Source organism: Antrostomus carolinensis, unplaced genomic scaffold (assembly GCF_000700745.2).
Source record: "Antrostomus carolinensis isolate BGI_N321 unplaced genomic scaffold, ASM70074v2 scaffold11719, whole genome shotgun sequence".
NCBI classification, from domain to species: Eukaryota; Metazoa; Chordata; class Aves; order Caprimulgiformes; family Caprimulgidae; genus Antrostomus; species Antrostomus carolinensis.
In genome coordinates this window covers 219526-233866 of record NW_010340759.1, presented here as the reverse complement: position 1 = coordinate 233866, position 14341 = coordinate 219526, and the positions used below count along the sequence as shown (strand labels likewise).

General features: G+C 40.8%; 1 protein-coding gene across 1 annotated transcript in view; it reads left to right on the top strand.

Annotated features, from left to right (window-relative positions):
* LOC104531400 (mitotic arrest deficient 1 like 1) overlaps positions 1–14341 on the top strand; it is a 317456-nt gene that overhangs the window by 92375 nt on the left and 210740 nt on the right. The window contains exon 3 of the mRNA XM_029087049.1: positions 12186–12326. Coding sequence (XP_028942882.1) covers positions 12186–12326 — 141 coding nt within the window. The remainder of the gene's footprint in view (positions 1–12185; positions 12327–14341) is intronic.

The window sequence follows — 14341 nt, the reverse complement described above, 5'->3', positions numbered from 1 at the left end:
ATTCTGTTCTCTGCTAGGTGTGGTTATTTGCTGTCACATTCCCAAACTGCAGATCACTGGGCTTTTACTATCCCCTGTCTCAGCAGCTTTTGGGACAACACCTTGTCCTGCTTCTCTGATGATGGGCCAAGCATTCTGAAGTTGTTGAGCAGTAGGCGTTTGCTGACCTGTGTAGTTGTCCCTGAGTGCAGCTGGGTGATCCTCACGCACGGGGACGTGCTGGTGGAGTGGGTCTATGGGTAACTTGTATGTGAAAGAGTTTGGTGGGCAGGAGACGTTGAGATCATGAGCTCTTTAGCCAGCCAGGAGCTGGGTAAGGGCACACCCATGCTCACAAGAGAGGTGGGGAAGGGACCAGTGACTTGCAGCACATCTTCACTGTTTCTCTTCATTTATTCCTCATCAACCCACTTCAGCTAAGGATGCTGCAGAATGACAGCAGCAGTCAGAACGGGGGATGAGAGTGTGAAAGACTAGGAAAGCAGTTATGCTGGAAAACTGAAGATTGGACTTGTTTATCTTAAAAAGTAGTTGAATAAGAGATGACAAGTTGAAAGCGTAGAGTCTAATGAATGAATGGTTTAGAGAAGTTGTTTGGGAGCTGTTGTTTTCCCTGTCTGTGCAGTGCAAGAACAAAGGTGTTCAATGAAGCTGAAAGGTGGCAAATTAAAAACTGATAAAAGAAAATACATTTTCAAGCAATGAGAAAAGCAATGGGATTCATTTCCATCAGAAAACTGACAAGGTCGGGAATTGATCAGGGTTCAGAAAGAGACTGGATATTTATATGATCAATAAAAGTATCCGGAGGAGTTGTCAATGGGAGCTTGTTTTCAAAAGTATGTATTAAATGTCATTTTCTGTGGAGTTGGGAAGCCCAAGGTGAAAGTGTGACTGGAATGGTGGTAAAGCACCATAACCTTGTACCTCCTTGATGTGATCCTTGTACCTGGTTCTTAAGCATCTGATTTTGCTGGCTCTGAAGAGGAACAGAATCCCAGGAGAACTGGTTCATGGTCTTCTCTACCAGCCCGCACTGACACTTCTATGGGATTTGAGTGCCAGCATGTGACAAACCTCAGCTTGAGAAGCTGCAATCCAGAGCACTGAGGTGGCACATTTTCTTTTTTAAATGCTGAAAACTCTTTCAGAAGTGCAGTTCACAAGGTTAAAGAGTAGCTGAGCTTCATGGTGTTTACTTGCTGTCTGAGAGCAAACCCTGAAGATGACTCCTGATTAAGCTAATGAGATGTGTTGTGTGGGTGTTGTCTGAACTGTGCTCTGGGCTGGAAGAATAAAATCATCTTTAAAAAGTCGAGGAAGTGTTGCTTGGTGCAGTTTGGTTTTTTAACGTTTTTATTTGGCTTATATACTCAAAAGTGTTAAAATGATCGTTCATTCATATTTTCAAAGGGTACAAGTTAAAACATGTAGCCCACATTGTGTGGGTAATGTGAACCTATGTTGTGTAATGTGAAATTAGTATTTTGACCACATTCAAGTAAATAATAGAATTTTAGTTTAAAGTGATGGCTTATTGTGGCTTTGTCCTAGATAAATCATTGGATGTGATTAACTAAGCCATCATTTAAGGTAGCCCAGTTTTACTGTTGGGAGCATGGCTTTGGTGGGAAATTACCCTTCTGGTTATTATCATTTCAACAATAATATGTTTATGTATCCTTTTGCCTTATAGATGGCTTATGTAGTGTGGAAGTTGCACGCTGTGCTTCCTGTACTGAAGAAAATACTTTATGGTTTTTGGTCAACAACTTGAGCGCCAGGGTTGGGTAGGCACTTAACATTTGGTATTAGGTGGTTTTTTACCCTCTATATTCTACATCAGGGTGGATCTATGAATACTGTGGGCTTCTGGGCAGTTCCCTAATAGTTATGGGACAGTAATTGAAGGAAGTTTCAAACAGTTGTTCTAGATAAATGAAAACATTTTGACCCCAATGTAGAAAGGGCAGAAAGGCCTTTTGTGTATGTTCTGGTTTTTAGCTGGAACAGAGCTGGGTTTCTTTTTAGTAGCTGGAATAGAGCTGCCTTTTGCTTTCAGCTGGGATTTGTGATGAGAGGAACACTGAGAACACACTAGTGTTTGCATTTGTGTCACTGGAAGTGAAGGACTTTGTGTTCTGTTGATCTACAAGTGCAAGATCTAAGGGGGTGAGGAATATTTAAATTAATAAGCTAAATTGGCATTTGGCTCTGCCAATGGGCTATTCCATATCATATCACATCGTGTCCAGTGTATTAATGAGGGGCTCTTCCTCTCTTGCTCTCTCAGGATTGTTCACTCGGGCTCTGGCTCTCCCGGGATTGCGGTTTCAGTTCGGGATTGTCGCTCCTCCGGGACCGTTATCTGGGAACGGGCCGGGCTGGGTCAGCGGGTGGTGAGCAGTGGCACTGGCTGTCACTCATTGGCATATTTTATTACTGTTATCATTATCACTACTATTTTAATATTAGTATTATTTTAAGTTTTCTTTTATTTCTATTATTAATTTGTCCTTATCTCACCCTACGAGTCTCCTTACCCTTGTCCCCGAATCCTCTCCCCTATCCTCTGGGGGTGGGGGGCAGTGGATGAAGGGCTGTGTTGGTTGCTAGCCAAGGGTCAGCCCAGTGAAACCATCACAGTATAGACACATTCAACCTTATGACTTGAGGCAAATTGGATCAGACATGATGTGAAGATTTGCAGTGTAGGTGCTGTGGGTATCTGTAAGCTTCACGTGTGTTAAGGTACATGTTATTTGACTCACTTACCTCAGTCCTAGTGCAGCAGATAAGCAGCCAGACTTCTCGATCTTCTCTGTGCTGTGTCTTCTTCTTAAGGATGCGTCACTGAGCTGCCAGGGCAAGGAGCTGTGTCCACAAGAACCCTTGAAGGGCAACACAGATATGCTATGGGCAGCCTAGGAGATAACTAGATGTATAATTTCTGAAACTCTTATTGAAGTCACTGATCTTTTATATCCTGGAGGTAGTAGACGGAATGTTTTATGAATTAAGTAAAACATGAGAAATTATTAACATTTTTTAATAAACCAGTCAGGTGATGTGTATTCTGCATTAGCTAAAAGCCTTTTTTCTTTGCCATTTTCAAGAAGCCACAGCTGCCACATTTCTAGAGTTTTAACACGTTGTAAGGGGACCAAGAAATTGCTCTTCAGGTTCGATGAAATGTGCTGTGTTGAGCTGATCGGATGAACTCGGGCCTCTGATTCCCAAAGATTTGCCCTCCTGTTTCAGTTCTGTTGTAGCCCGAATACCCCAGGAACAGAGCCTGGACAGTGGCGTGATTCTTCTGCCTTTATTTTTGCAGAGATAACTGCACTGGCTTAGAGCACAGTTCAGTTTACTTTTCTCCCCAAGTTAATGATATTTAAGCGGTTAAAGCTGCAGGAAACTGGCTGTTAAGAGATTTAGAGGCCAATATCTGGGTTACTTAGTAGGCAGGAGGAAAAAGAAATCTGAGGGTAAGGAATGAACATAGGGCTGAATTTTTATGTGCTGTAGGCACTGGCAGAATAGAAGAATGTGATGCACCTTCACAAAATCTTCCTTTTCAGGGCTGAATAAGGCTTTTTTTATTTTTTATTTTTTTTTAATGGATGAATAAAATATTAGCTTTCTATTGCCAGTAAGGATGAATACATTTCCTTGTCAGTTGTATGCCTTCCCTGTGCCAGTGATGGTAATCTAGTGGTATGGTATTATTATTATTATTAATTTTTTTTTTAAAGAAATGATGGTTTCTCAAATGTGAACTCTGTGCCTGGTGTCAGATACTGGTGTCAGATGGAGAGTGGCCCTGTGCTGAGGCAGGTGAATAAGGCAGCTTCACACTTGTGCAAGATTGCCACCACGTGAGCAGTGAGGCTAAGAGAAATGGTAGAATGAAGAGGGCTTGGTTTTTTTTTTTTTTCAATGAAGAGATGAGAAATACACTGAGATAGAAAAGCAAACTTTGCTAGAGATAGGCAGTGGTGAGCGTTCCAGTAGAAGGGAGTTAAATGCAGAAAAATCATAAAATTATTTCACAGCAGCAGGAGGTTAGGAAACATAACTAAACATGTTAAACTCACTGTGAAGCAAGAGGACCCCAGGGGTATTTTAGTCAGATAATATTTAGTTTGCTGCAGTGTCAGTTGTATGATTGCTTGTCAGCTGGCATATGTATGTGCTATAAGCAAAGTGAGGCTTTTAGAGACCACGCACAATTTTCCAGAAGATAGTAAGCAGGGGATTTATCAAAGGCAGATTAAAAGAGTTACAGTGGATTTATTTGCTCTGGTCCATTGCCAGGATATAAGGCCAGCTGAGCTCTCTGTAGGAAGTATTGGAGGTGAGGGGAAAGAGCCAGACAGGAAGAACTCTAAATACAGAGAAAAACTTACAGAATGTAAGAACTTCTAAGGTACCCAGGTATTTGTAGGTGTACATTTAAAGCTGCTTAATGAATGTTTGCCAAGAGAGCAGTCGGATTGCCAGAGTTTCTCCAAAATGATGGTTGGGAAGCTGAGTGTTACTGAATGCCTTGTTCTGGCACCTGAAATTATCCTTTATCATCTTTCTTGAGCTCTCTGCCTGGTTGTGTCCTCTTCTCACTGCAGTTTCTCCTGGTGACTGTGTTCTCCAAACTCCCAACCTTGGGTGGAAAGTTGGTGTTCAACCTTAATGACGTGGTACCTTTCCTAGCAAGAAAACATCTCTGAGAGTATCAGAAAAAGTGATGAAAACCATGAGTTGTAGAGAGATAGAGATGCTTAATTCTTGGTTTGCTGTGTGCTTGTAACAAAGCACATCACTCTTTCTGACCTCTCTCCCACCTATTTAGGTTAGACACAAATGGAGTTACTTGGGTTTAGAAAGAATAAGTATTTTTGTTGGTGAAGCCTTGGTTGTAGGGCACAATACATCTGAAGGGCTTCTTCATAGGTAAAAATCCATCTTTAGACTCCTGCAATAGCCTTATATGGGCTTGAGGGGCAAAAATGTAAGCAAAGATTTGATATATAGAGAAAGTCATATTTGAGAGGTAAGGATATTTTGAAAAACCATTCCCTAACTTTCTTGTAGTGAAATCTGCTGGATGTTTATATTTTTATGGAGTTAAGGGGCTTTTTTGTAAATGCTGTTTTAATTAAGGTCTTGAGTAGAAAGTCAATGGTGTGTATATACATATGTGTCTGCAGTCGGTTCTAATTTACAAAGTAACGTGAAAATAGGTCAACCACAGAGAGTTACATTGGGAAATGGCTGTAGCTGAGAAGGAAGCTATTTGGAGGCTTGAAAATGGAAAATTGTGGTTTAAAGATGATTACTACAGAAGTTAAGGGTGGTAAGAGAAAGGGGAGCCATTTGCCTTCGAGTGATGATAGATACTGCTGTAGACAAGGAAGATTTGAAAAGTTTCTGGTAATTTAATTTTTGCTCTGGTTTTGTTTGGCAAAGAGCTCTTGGGTTTTCTGTCTGTTCTGGAAGACTTGATTAGCTCTTGTTAGCAAAGCTCCGAGAGAGTCAGGAGCTTAGAGGATGTACATCCCCTAGACGTGTTCCCATAATAGCAAAGTCTGACCCAATGTGCCTTTAGCCACTGTTCTGCCTTCAGGCCCCTGTTTCTTAGTTCTTGTTGTCACTTTGTTTTTATTCCCCCCCACCCCATTTTCCAAGGGGCAGTGGGATGTGAACGTAGCCTTTGAAGAGAGAAACCTAATTACAAAGTAAGGCTTAACAATATATTAATTCCTTATCAATTCCTCCAGCCATCAGACTGGGGCAGAACCAGTTCATTGTCAGTAGCCCTGTGCATGTTTTTCCCAGTTTAAGTCATATGTCTAATGACACTTGAGTACAGTAAGTAATTTCAGGCATTCTTGGTTTGAGTTAGAGCTCAAAGATGAATTCCTACAAATTATTGTGAAAACAGGTAGAAGGATGTATTCTGTATGGGAAGATTATTATGGAGAGCCTCAAAAATGAATTCCTGTATGTTATGTTAGAGAATCTACTACATAATCAAGAAGTCCTTCCTGAGTGAATTTTCTGGAGCCTGAACAGGACATGTTTATTTGTTTGGGTTTTGGTTTATTTGTTTTTAATCTCTGGCATATTTATGTACTAGTTCCAGACCAAAGCTGCATTACTGTGTAGTTCTTGGCTGTGTGCTGGTATTTCCAATTTGATTGCTATTAGAGATTTCCACTGTGCTTTCACATCTTTAACATGTCGTAAAGTTCTTAACGTTCACTAGTAGAGCAGAGTGAAGGCTGTCTAATAGACATCTTCCAAAGTGTGGTGTTCACTGGCACTCAGAAAATAGAGCAATCCTGAACTTTTGGACACTTCCTAGAGATGCTTTTCCATGGCGTGTAGGGCAGCTGCCCATACGTATCCAGTGAGGTGGATGTGTTTGTGTTTCACGTGAGGTACGTGCCATACAAGCGGCTTTGAGAAGGGAAAGATGCCAACTGTCGCTGCAGACTATTAATGGTACCTGGTGTCTCTGCGATACAATATGCAGGGTTCTGTGCTTTGCTTTCTTGAATTTCGTCACCTGGATACAAATTCATTTCTCTAAATTACAGAGATGTTGTTGAATTGTAATCCTCCTCTTTGATAAACACATCACTGAAGTTGAGATTTATCACATTTATTGTTTTCCTTTATTCAGTAGACAAGTTACCTGTCAAAGAAGGAAATTAGACTGGTTTGATATTATTCATATTAAGGCTCAGTTGATTGTTTCTTGTCCCTAATTCTTCTCTAGCTGCTTGCAATTTGATTGTTAATGTTTTCTTCGAGTATTTTATGAGATACCAAAATGTTGAAGTAATTTATAATTGCCAGAGTCTGTATCTCCTTATCTATCCATCTTTTAAAAGGTTGTATCTGTTCCTCTATCCTGTTTTTAGAACTTTTCCTGCCATTTGTGAATTCCTCAAAGATAGTTGCTCACGGAGCAGAGATTACCTCTAATTTTTCAAGTATCTTAAGGATATATCTTGTCAATAGGTCATGATATATTGATATATTTTATATACTTAGATATATCCTGATATATCTAATAAATTTAAGTAATCTTTCGCTTATTTCTGACCATATTTTGGCTTATGTTGCCCACCTCATATTGCTTATTTTACTAATGTTAAACATCTGGTCAAGCGCCAGTTACCATCTCCCTCTTCCTGTGTATATTTGTATAGCTTAAAGCAGGAAAGCCTAGACCTCTGTTACACAGTCATCTTTCTTTTTTATTTGTGTTTTTACGAGCAATAGTTAGCTAAATTATACCTGATTGCAAATAGCATCTGTTTGATGTTGAAGCTCTATATTCTTTCTTCAGTCTCAAAATTTTCTCTTATTACAAGTAATTTGTAGCTAGGAGTCTGGAGAGGAAGAAGAGGGGGAAATCTTGCCACTGATTTTCTATAATGAAGCAGTCTATTAACATTCTCCAAAAATTATCATTAATTAAACAAAAAGCTCATCTAACGCTAGGAACAGGAATATTTCTGTACCATCAAAAAAGCACCAAGTGGGAAATATTATTATGATTCCACTTTACAAAGTCTGTCTCTTCTGCCAGACTCCAACCCATGCAGAAGTGAGAGAGCAAGTGAGCTGTGCATTTGGGTTGTGGATTAATAGTTGAAGTTCACTGGTGTGGAAATAAAGCAGATTTTACTGTGACTAGAATCTGTCATTAAAAAGTGATTATCAGACCCGACCGGCACAATTCCTGCTCTTTCATTGCTAATGACAAAACAATCTGTTCCTTAAAAAACAACAACCCTGTATTTTCTTTCAGAGAATGGTGCAGGAGACTTACCAGAACAGAAGCCGGGTGAAGAGAGGCAGTTGAAAGATTTATTGATCAATAAACCAGACAATTACAGCTTGTTTATAAAAGGGAAAAAAAAACCCAACCAACCCACAACTCCAAACCTGGGGCCTGCAAGCAACACTGAGACTCTAATAATGATAACTCTGGCATCCAGCTTGAAACGATAAAAGTCAATAGGAAGATATAGGATTTCAATAAAATTATGACACTAGATAAACTTTACCCCAGGAACAAATTTTCCCTGGGTGTGTGACTGACTTCAGTTAGATTTGTAACTTTAATTTCTTTCTTATTGATTTTTCTTCTCTTCAACTAATTAGGAAGTTTGTGGTGAATTGTGTGTATGTATGTTTGAGGAGGGACTAACGAGCATCAACAGGAATAGGGCCTGAGTTTATATGTACATATATAAGGTCAGATGGCTTTTTAAATTTTTTTGCTATATTTATTTGCTGCTCATTTGCTTCCAATACACAGCTGGGAGTCACTCTCATACTCCTCAGCATATATTTGAAGCCACAGGCTGCCCTTGGAGTCATGCAGTAGCACTGCTTCGGTGATGTGGGAGTTGTTGGTAGGGATGATGATGATGGTGCTTATGTGAACAGTTCTCAGGTCTTTTTGTCTTCCCCTAAAATTAACCCAGAAGTCCTGGAGGAGCCGGCTTACATTGCTGCTGTTTCTAAACCACTCTGTTAGCCTTTTGGTGTGTGAATGCCAGGGTATAAAAGATCTTTCCCTTGGCTTTGAGCTACTCACCAGCCAGGTCGAATTTTGGCTTTACACAGAAGCAACAGAGGAGCTGGTGGGAGGACTGGAGAGAAGCTTTATCTTAGGGCTGGCATTTTGCAGAGGTGCCATCCTGTACTTTCCCATTACAGATTTTAATGGGATTAGCTCTAGTTGTGGTTAAGATTATAAAACATGTTTTCTTTTCAGTTGCTTATGCAACAGTAGGAGGCATATTTGCTTGGTGAATTGGCTGTTGCTAGCAGAAGATAGGGAAACTGTTCAACCTTTGAAAAAAATCACTATCCTTCCTCTTTTTGAAACTTTTACATCTCCTCAGACACAGCTGCAAGCTGCAGCACCAGAGTTTGCTGTGGGTTGTTAACTTCCTAGGTTTATAATAAACATCTAAACCAATTCTTCTTCTTTTAAGGCATATTTAGAGTAAGCTCATTCCTGTTCTGGTGTTAATTTGAAGTTGGTCAAGGTGAAGAGCACATGGAGGTGTGCCAGTGTAAGGTCCATGGTGAGTCACCAGAGATGCTTTGTGCTGGGTAAATTTTGGAAATTCCCAGAGGAACTGCTTTTTAGTTATTCTGATGAATGCTCCTGATAGAAATCAGGAAAACGGAGATGTTGGAAGAAGGTTAGAGAGGGCAACTGAAAGACCCTGAGGAGGCTTTTAATGGGACTTGGGGAATATTCTGTCATGTGGGATGCGGAGATATTGCAGCAATTACTAAATTAGGCTTACATTTTAGAGAATCTTTTTAGACAGAGGACTTCTCAACAAGAACTTCTGTTTCCTGCCAAACTAACAAGATCTTTAGGAGGGAGGGAAAAGCTGTCAGTAAGTGCTCTTGATGGGGAGAAATTTGAAAAATGGAGCTGGGGACCACTTGTTGGAAGCTGAGAATTAATTTCATTACAGTGTTAATATTTAGAAATAATTAAAGAGGAGAACTAAGCTCCAGGATCAAGTGTTTAATTGTACCGCCCTGTATTTCAGCTTTTCATCACTGTTTTTTTCCCCATTACAGCTTGTGCTGTGTTTACTGCATGGGTTGGTTTTTTTCTTGAGAAAGTTACTCTTCTTTTAAGAGAAAGGCTTTGAAGGGCAAGGTCTGTAGTTGATTTTAGAGGAAAGATAGCCTATAAGGATGTCCAGCTCCCATGCAGTTTTCCCATCCTAACATGAAAGCAGAAGTTTGTCCTCCTTGCAGCTGAACAGCTTGAGGAACTCTAGGATCTTGCTGGGGGTGACTCAAATGACCTAATATTCAGCAGTTAATTGGAAGCCAAGTGTGATGAAAATTGCCAGGGGTCCTGTTTGCTGTTGAAAAAATGCTAAGGATTTTGGGAGAGAACATTGCAGTGTTAAATTATCACACTGATGAAAGATGCTTAGCAGAAAATTAGGATAGCAGAGCAGCTAGGAGTACAGAGAAAGAGCGAGGATGCTGTAATTGCAGATCTAATTGCAACAACATGCAAAGATCAAACCAATATCTTTGCTAAACGCCATCATTACATCCTCTTTGTGTTTTAGACAATGATTCTGCAATAAATGGGGGACAGAAATCGTCTCCTGAGCAAACACAGTTTGCCTTATGGAGCATGCACTGGGCAGACTGGGTGATGTGTGTGTACGTTGGAGGGGGGAGGAGGAGGATGGAGTGAACCTTTCTGCTAAATAAGATCATTATGTAGCAGGAGTGGCATGGCTGGGTTTGGGTTTTCTTGTTCTACAATCACATGGGAAGTATTTCATAAGTCTGTCAGACGAATAATTCTTGCAAAACTGTTCTTTCCTTGGAAAAATACTTCTCTTCATTGAGGCCTGAGCAAGGAGTTAGTGATAATTTCCAATGCTATATATGCTAACAACTGTTTTTCTTTATTATTTTATTAACTCAGTTCCTTCAGCCTCAGGCTATCCTTTGGTCTTGAGGTCCTACCTGCTGACCAACCCAACCATTTTGGTTGACCTTTCAATCTGTGACATGCTCTGAACACACCCTATACCTCTGACAGTGCCCCTCGTCTGATTTTGACACTTTGAACTGGAATCCCCCTTCTCTTCCCCATGCATACATTTACTATCCACATTCAGGATTTGACCTTTAGATTCTGAAGGAGGAGATAACCATTGTATACAGGCTCGCTCGGCTGAGTGGTTAGCATCACCTTTACTATCTGAAACACAGCCTTTTTCATTTGGAGGTGAGGGGAAAAGGACTTTTTTTCTACCCTGGCAATTCCTGATTTCCCCAGGAGAGCAGAATCCCACTGAAGTATTCCAGCATGGCCAAGCTGGGTTTGTGAAGTGCTCCAGGTTCAGTGTGGTGGCAGTGGCTTGGTCTGGACATGAACTGCACAGCTATAAAGTTGAGTGATCTAATAATACTTTGGATGTTTGTGAGGGCAGAATTTGCACGAGAGAGCTGGTTTGTGCAGAGTGCTTGAGCATTTCTGTAACGGGCTGAGGTAAGAACTTCAGCAGTGAGAGGGAGGCAGCGCGGTCAGATTGCCACGGGGACTAGAGTGCACTGTCAGCAAGTTTGCGGTCAGATTGCCCCAGAGTTTTTGCTCTTGGGGTTTAGGCCAGGGGCCTGTGCTTCTTTGACCCTGTTCTGTAGCCTTGCAAACATCAAGGTTCTTCTAGGCAGTCAAAAGGTAAAACACTTCATCAGCTGACTGATCTCCATGCATATTGCATTGTAAACAGTAATCTCTGTAAAACACTCCTGACTTTTTGAAAAGCTTCAGCCGTTTGTCCCCATTCTTCTCTTCCATCAGTGCCTTGGAGGTGGGCGTTAGGTGCTGTCTGAAGTTGGGAATGCGTTAGGAAATACTTCAACCAGGGGCCCACACAAAAAGTTTCACCTTTAGCTTTCAGCCCAAGCTTTATACTTTGAGAGTGTGAATTCTCTCAGGGAGGAGAGAGGGATCCTTCTTTTTGTCTTTCTCTGCAAATGCTTGGTTACGATTGCCAGCAAAGAGTGAAGTGAGCCAAACGCATTGTCTGTGAGATACTAACCTCTGAAGAAATATTTATTATAAACACTGAGTGTTGCAGTGTTTAACGAGTGATAAGTCACATACCATTTAGAGGATATTTGCTCTCAGCCACTTTGTTCGTTGTCAAATCTGTTTCATTTCTGTTGTGACAATTCTTTTCGTTCATTGCTGGAACTCTTTGGCAGGAAAAATGTCAAGTACTACGCTAAATATTTTTGTGGAAGAAACCCATTCAGCCATGTTGAATGAGAATAGTGTCTCCAAAAAGAAAGCAGGCTCTGTTTTCAGTTGCCATCTGCTTGTTAGAGTGTCTGCATGTTGCTTTCCTGCAAGGGCTATGTGGTTTTATATACACTAGACAGTCTAATTTTTCAGTTTTCAGTGTTATTTTATTAGGACTGTGTGTTCGTGTCTGTGGCTTAATGCCAATAGGAAGATGATGAGTATATATCCATCAGGGTTTCTTTGTTGTGTAAAAGAACAATGGGCAAAAATGTAGAATATTGTTCTGGCAGCCCTGTCCTCAGAGTGCAGTCAGGGGCTTTATCCCTAAAGGTGGTTTTTGCTCTTCCTACAGGAGCGTGATGGGATGCGAGCAATTCTGGAGTCGTACGACAGCGAGCTGACCCCTTCGGAGCACTCGCCCCAGCTGAACCGGCGTATGCGCGAGGCCGAGGAGATGGTGCAGAAGCTGCACGCTCATAACACTGAGCTGGAGGTAATAAAGAAGCATCGTGCTTAACCACAGGGGTGAATTAGTTGACACCTTTAAGATTGAATTGCCTAGTGATGTGATCAGCTCTCACAGAACACAGGTTTGCAAAATTCAGACTTCAGAATTCCAGGATCAACAAGACCCACAAGTTATTCTGCACCTGAAGCTGGCAGAAGCCAAGAATAATCAGCTTTGGGTGTGATGAGTGTGCTTTGTGTTAGGCATAGCTGTACTGCATGGTTGGAGTGACAACTAGTCCCTGCAGGTTAAAGGGTTGTATAAAGGGGAAGCAAAGGGATAATGAAACATAGCAGGTGTGGTGTCTTCTCTGTGGTCTAGTCTGTGATCCACTGTCTTGCATGTGTAACAAGGCTCTTCTGTACACAGTGTGAGTTGAGTGTGTGTTTATAAGAGCTTTACTTCAAGGGTTGAAGAAGTAAAGTATGTCTCTGCTGTTAATTCTTCAGTTCTTGGCATTGGACCTGAAAACCCCAGAATACCAGTAACTCTATTAAATGCTTTTTACTAGGTTTTTTCTAATAAAAAATATTCTTTCCAAAGGTAGAAGTTTCTTGAAGAAATTTTTGTATTATTTTTAGTTCTCTTTTTGAAAATTTGTAATCTGAAACATGACTATAATGAGGTAAATGTTGACATGCATTTGCCAGGTACTTCCCCTCTTCTCTGTTGTACTTTGTCATCGTGGAATGGGCTTTATGGTCATGACTTGAAATATCTGGAATACGTCTGTGATCTTAAAGCTTGGCAGTTTTATTACATAGGCTTTACAATAATCATGAGTATGTGAGTTTTCCTCTCTTCACACCTAGTTCCACCACCATATAGATTTATAGATACCATAATTCAAATGGAGTAAGGCTTGTAGAAATTGATGCGCCTCAGGTTCATATTCAAGCCATAGAGTGGATTGTTCCCACTGTGCACAAACCTCTTTGTTGCTTATGGCATTCTTAAAAAATGCTCTTTTCTTGTGTTGGTAGTGGGGGGACTTAAGTGAGGCAACACTGGCTCCAATGGCCTTTAAAGCCTTAGCAAGCAGGGCAGCATAGTGTGGTGTAGATCAGTATCATGGTTATAGAACCACTTCATCCCTGTTTCTCAGAAAAGGAATTCTGTGAGGTTTTGGACAAGGTAGTGGAGAAGTTAGCTGATGACATCAGATGAAATGGAAATTTGCCTGAATTTGTCTGTGTCAGAATGTTTCTCTGTGTTGTCTTTTGATCATCATATTGCCCATCGCCAGACAGAGCAGGATTAGATGACACTGACATAAAGTGATAGGTGGCTATTTTATCCTCTTCTCTTAGTTGTTTCCAACAGTGGCTCTAGGTTGTTGAAGGGAGATTTCCTGAATTGTTTCCCTGAATAGGTCAGATGTGCATGGTGTCTTTGGGCAGTAGTGAATTAGCTTTTCTTCCTCAGGTGAAAGCATGGAAGTGTGTGGGGACCAGTTGCTACAGCCCTTTAATTATTTATAGGGAATGTGGTGGTTTGGGTGGATTCCAAGATTTTTTTAATGGATATGGGTTAAGGTCTACATGGAAAATTTTGGAAAGGACCTGTGTTCTCTGGAGGTTTGTTGTCTGTGATGTGAACCTTTAAGACTTTCAAAGATTTTGCTAGAAGCAGGATTCACAAGACTTGATATTCCCCTTGTAAAATAAAATTTTGGGTTTCACTTGATTGTGTTCACCTTTCCAACTGCAGTGTTGGCTGCTGTATCCCACCTATTTTGAAATTTTGCAGGAAAATTTTTTGTTCTAGTAAAAATCTGAAAACTGGAAAGGGAAATTGAGGTACAGGCAGGACTCCTGGTGCCTCATCATCAGGAGCAGCAGCTGTAATCAACCGCCTGTAGATCAAAGAACTGGTGGATAGCAGCTTTTAATAACTTCTAACATAATGCTTTGTACACTCCCAGCTCTGCTGAGCCTCCATACAAATTTTTGAAATGTTGACATCTGCATGACTCATCTCACAAACAGAGGAGACAGCAG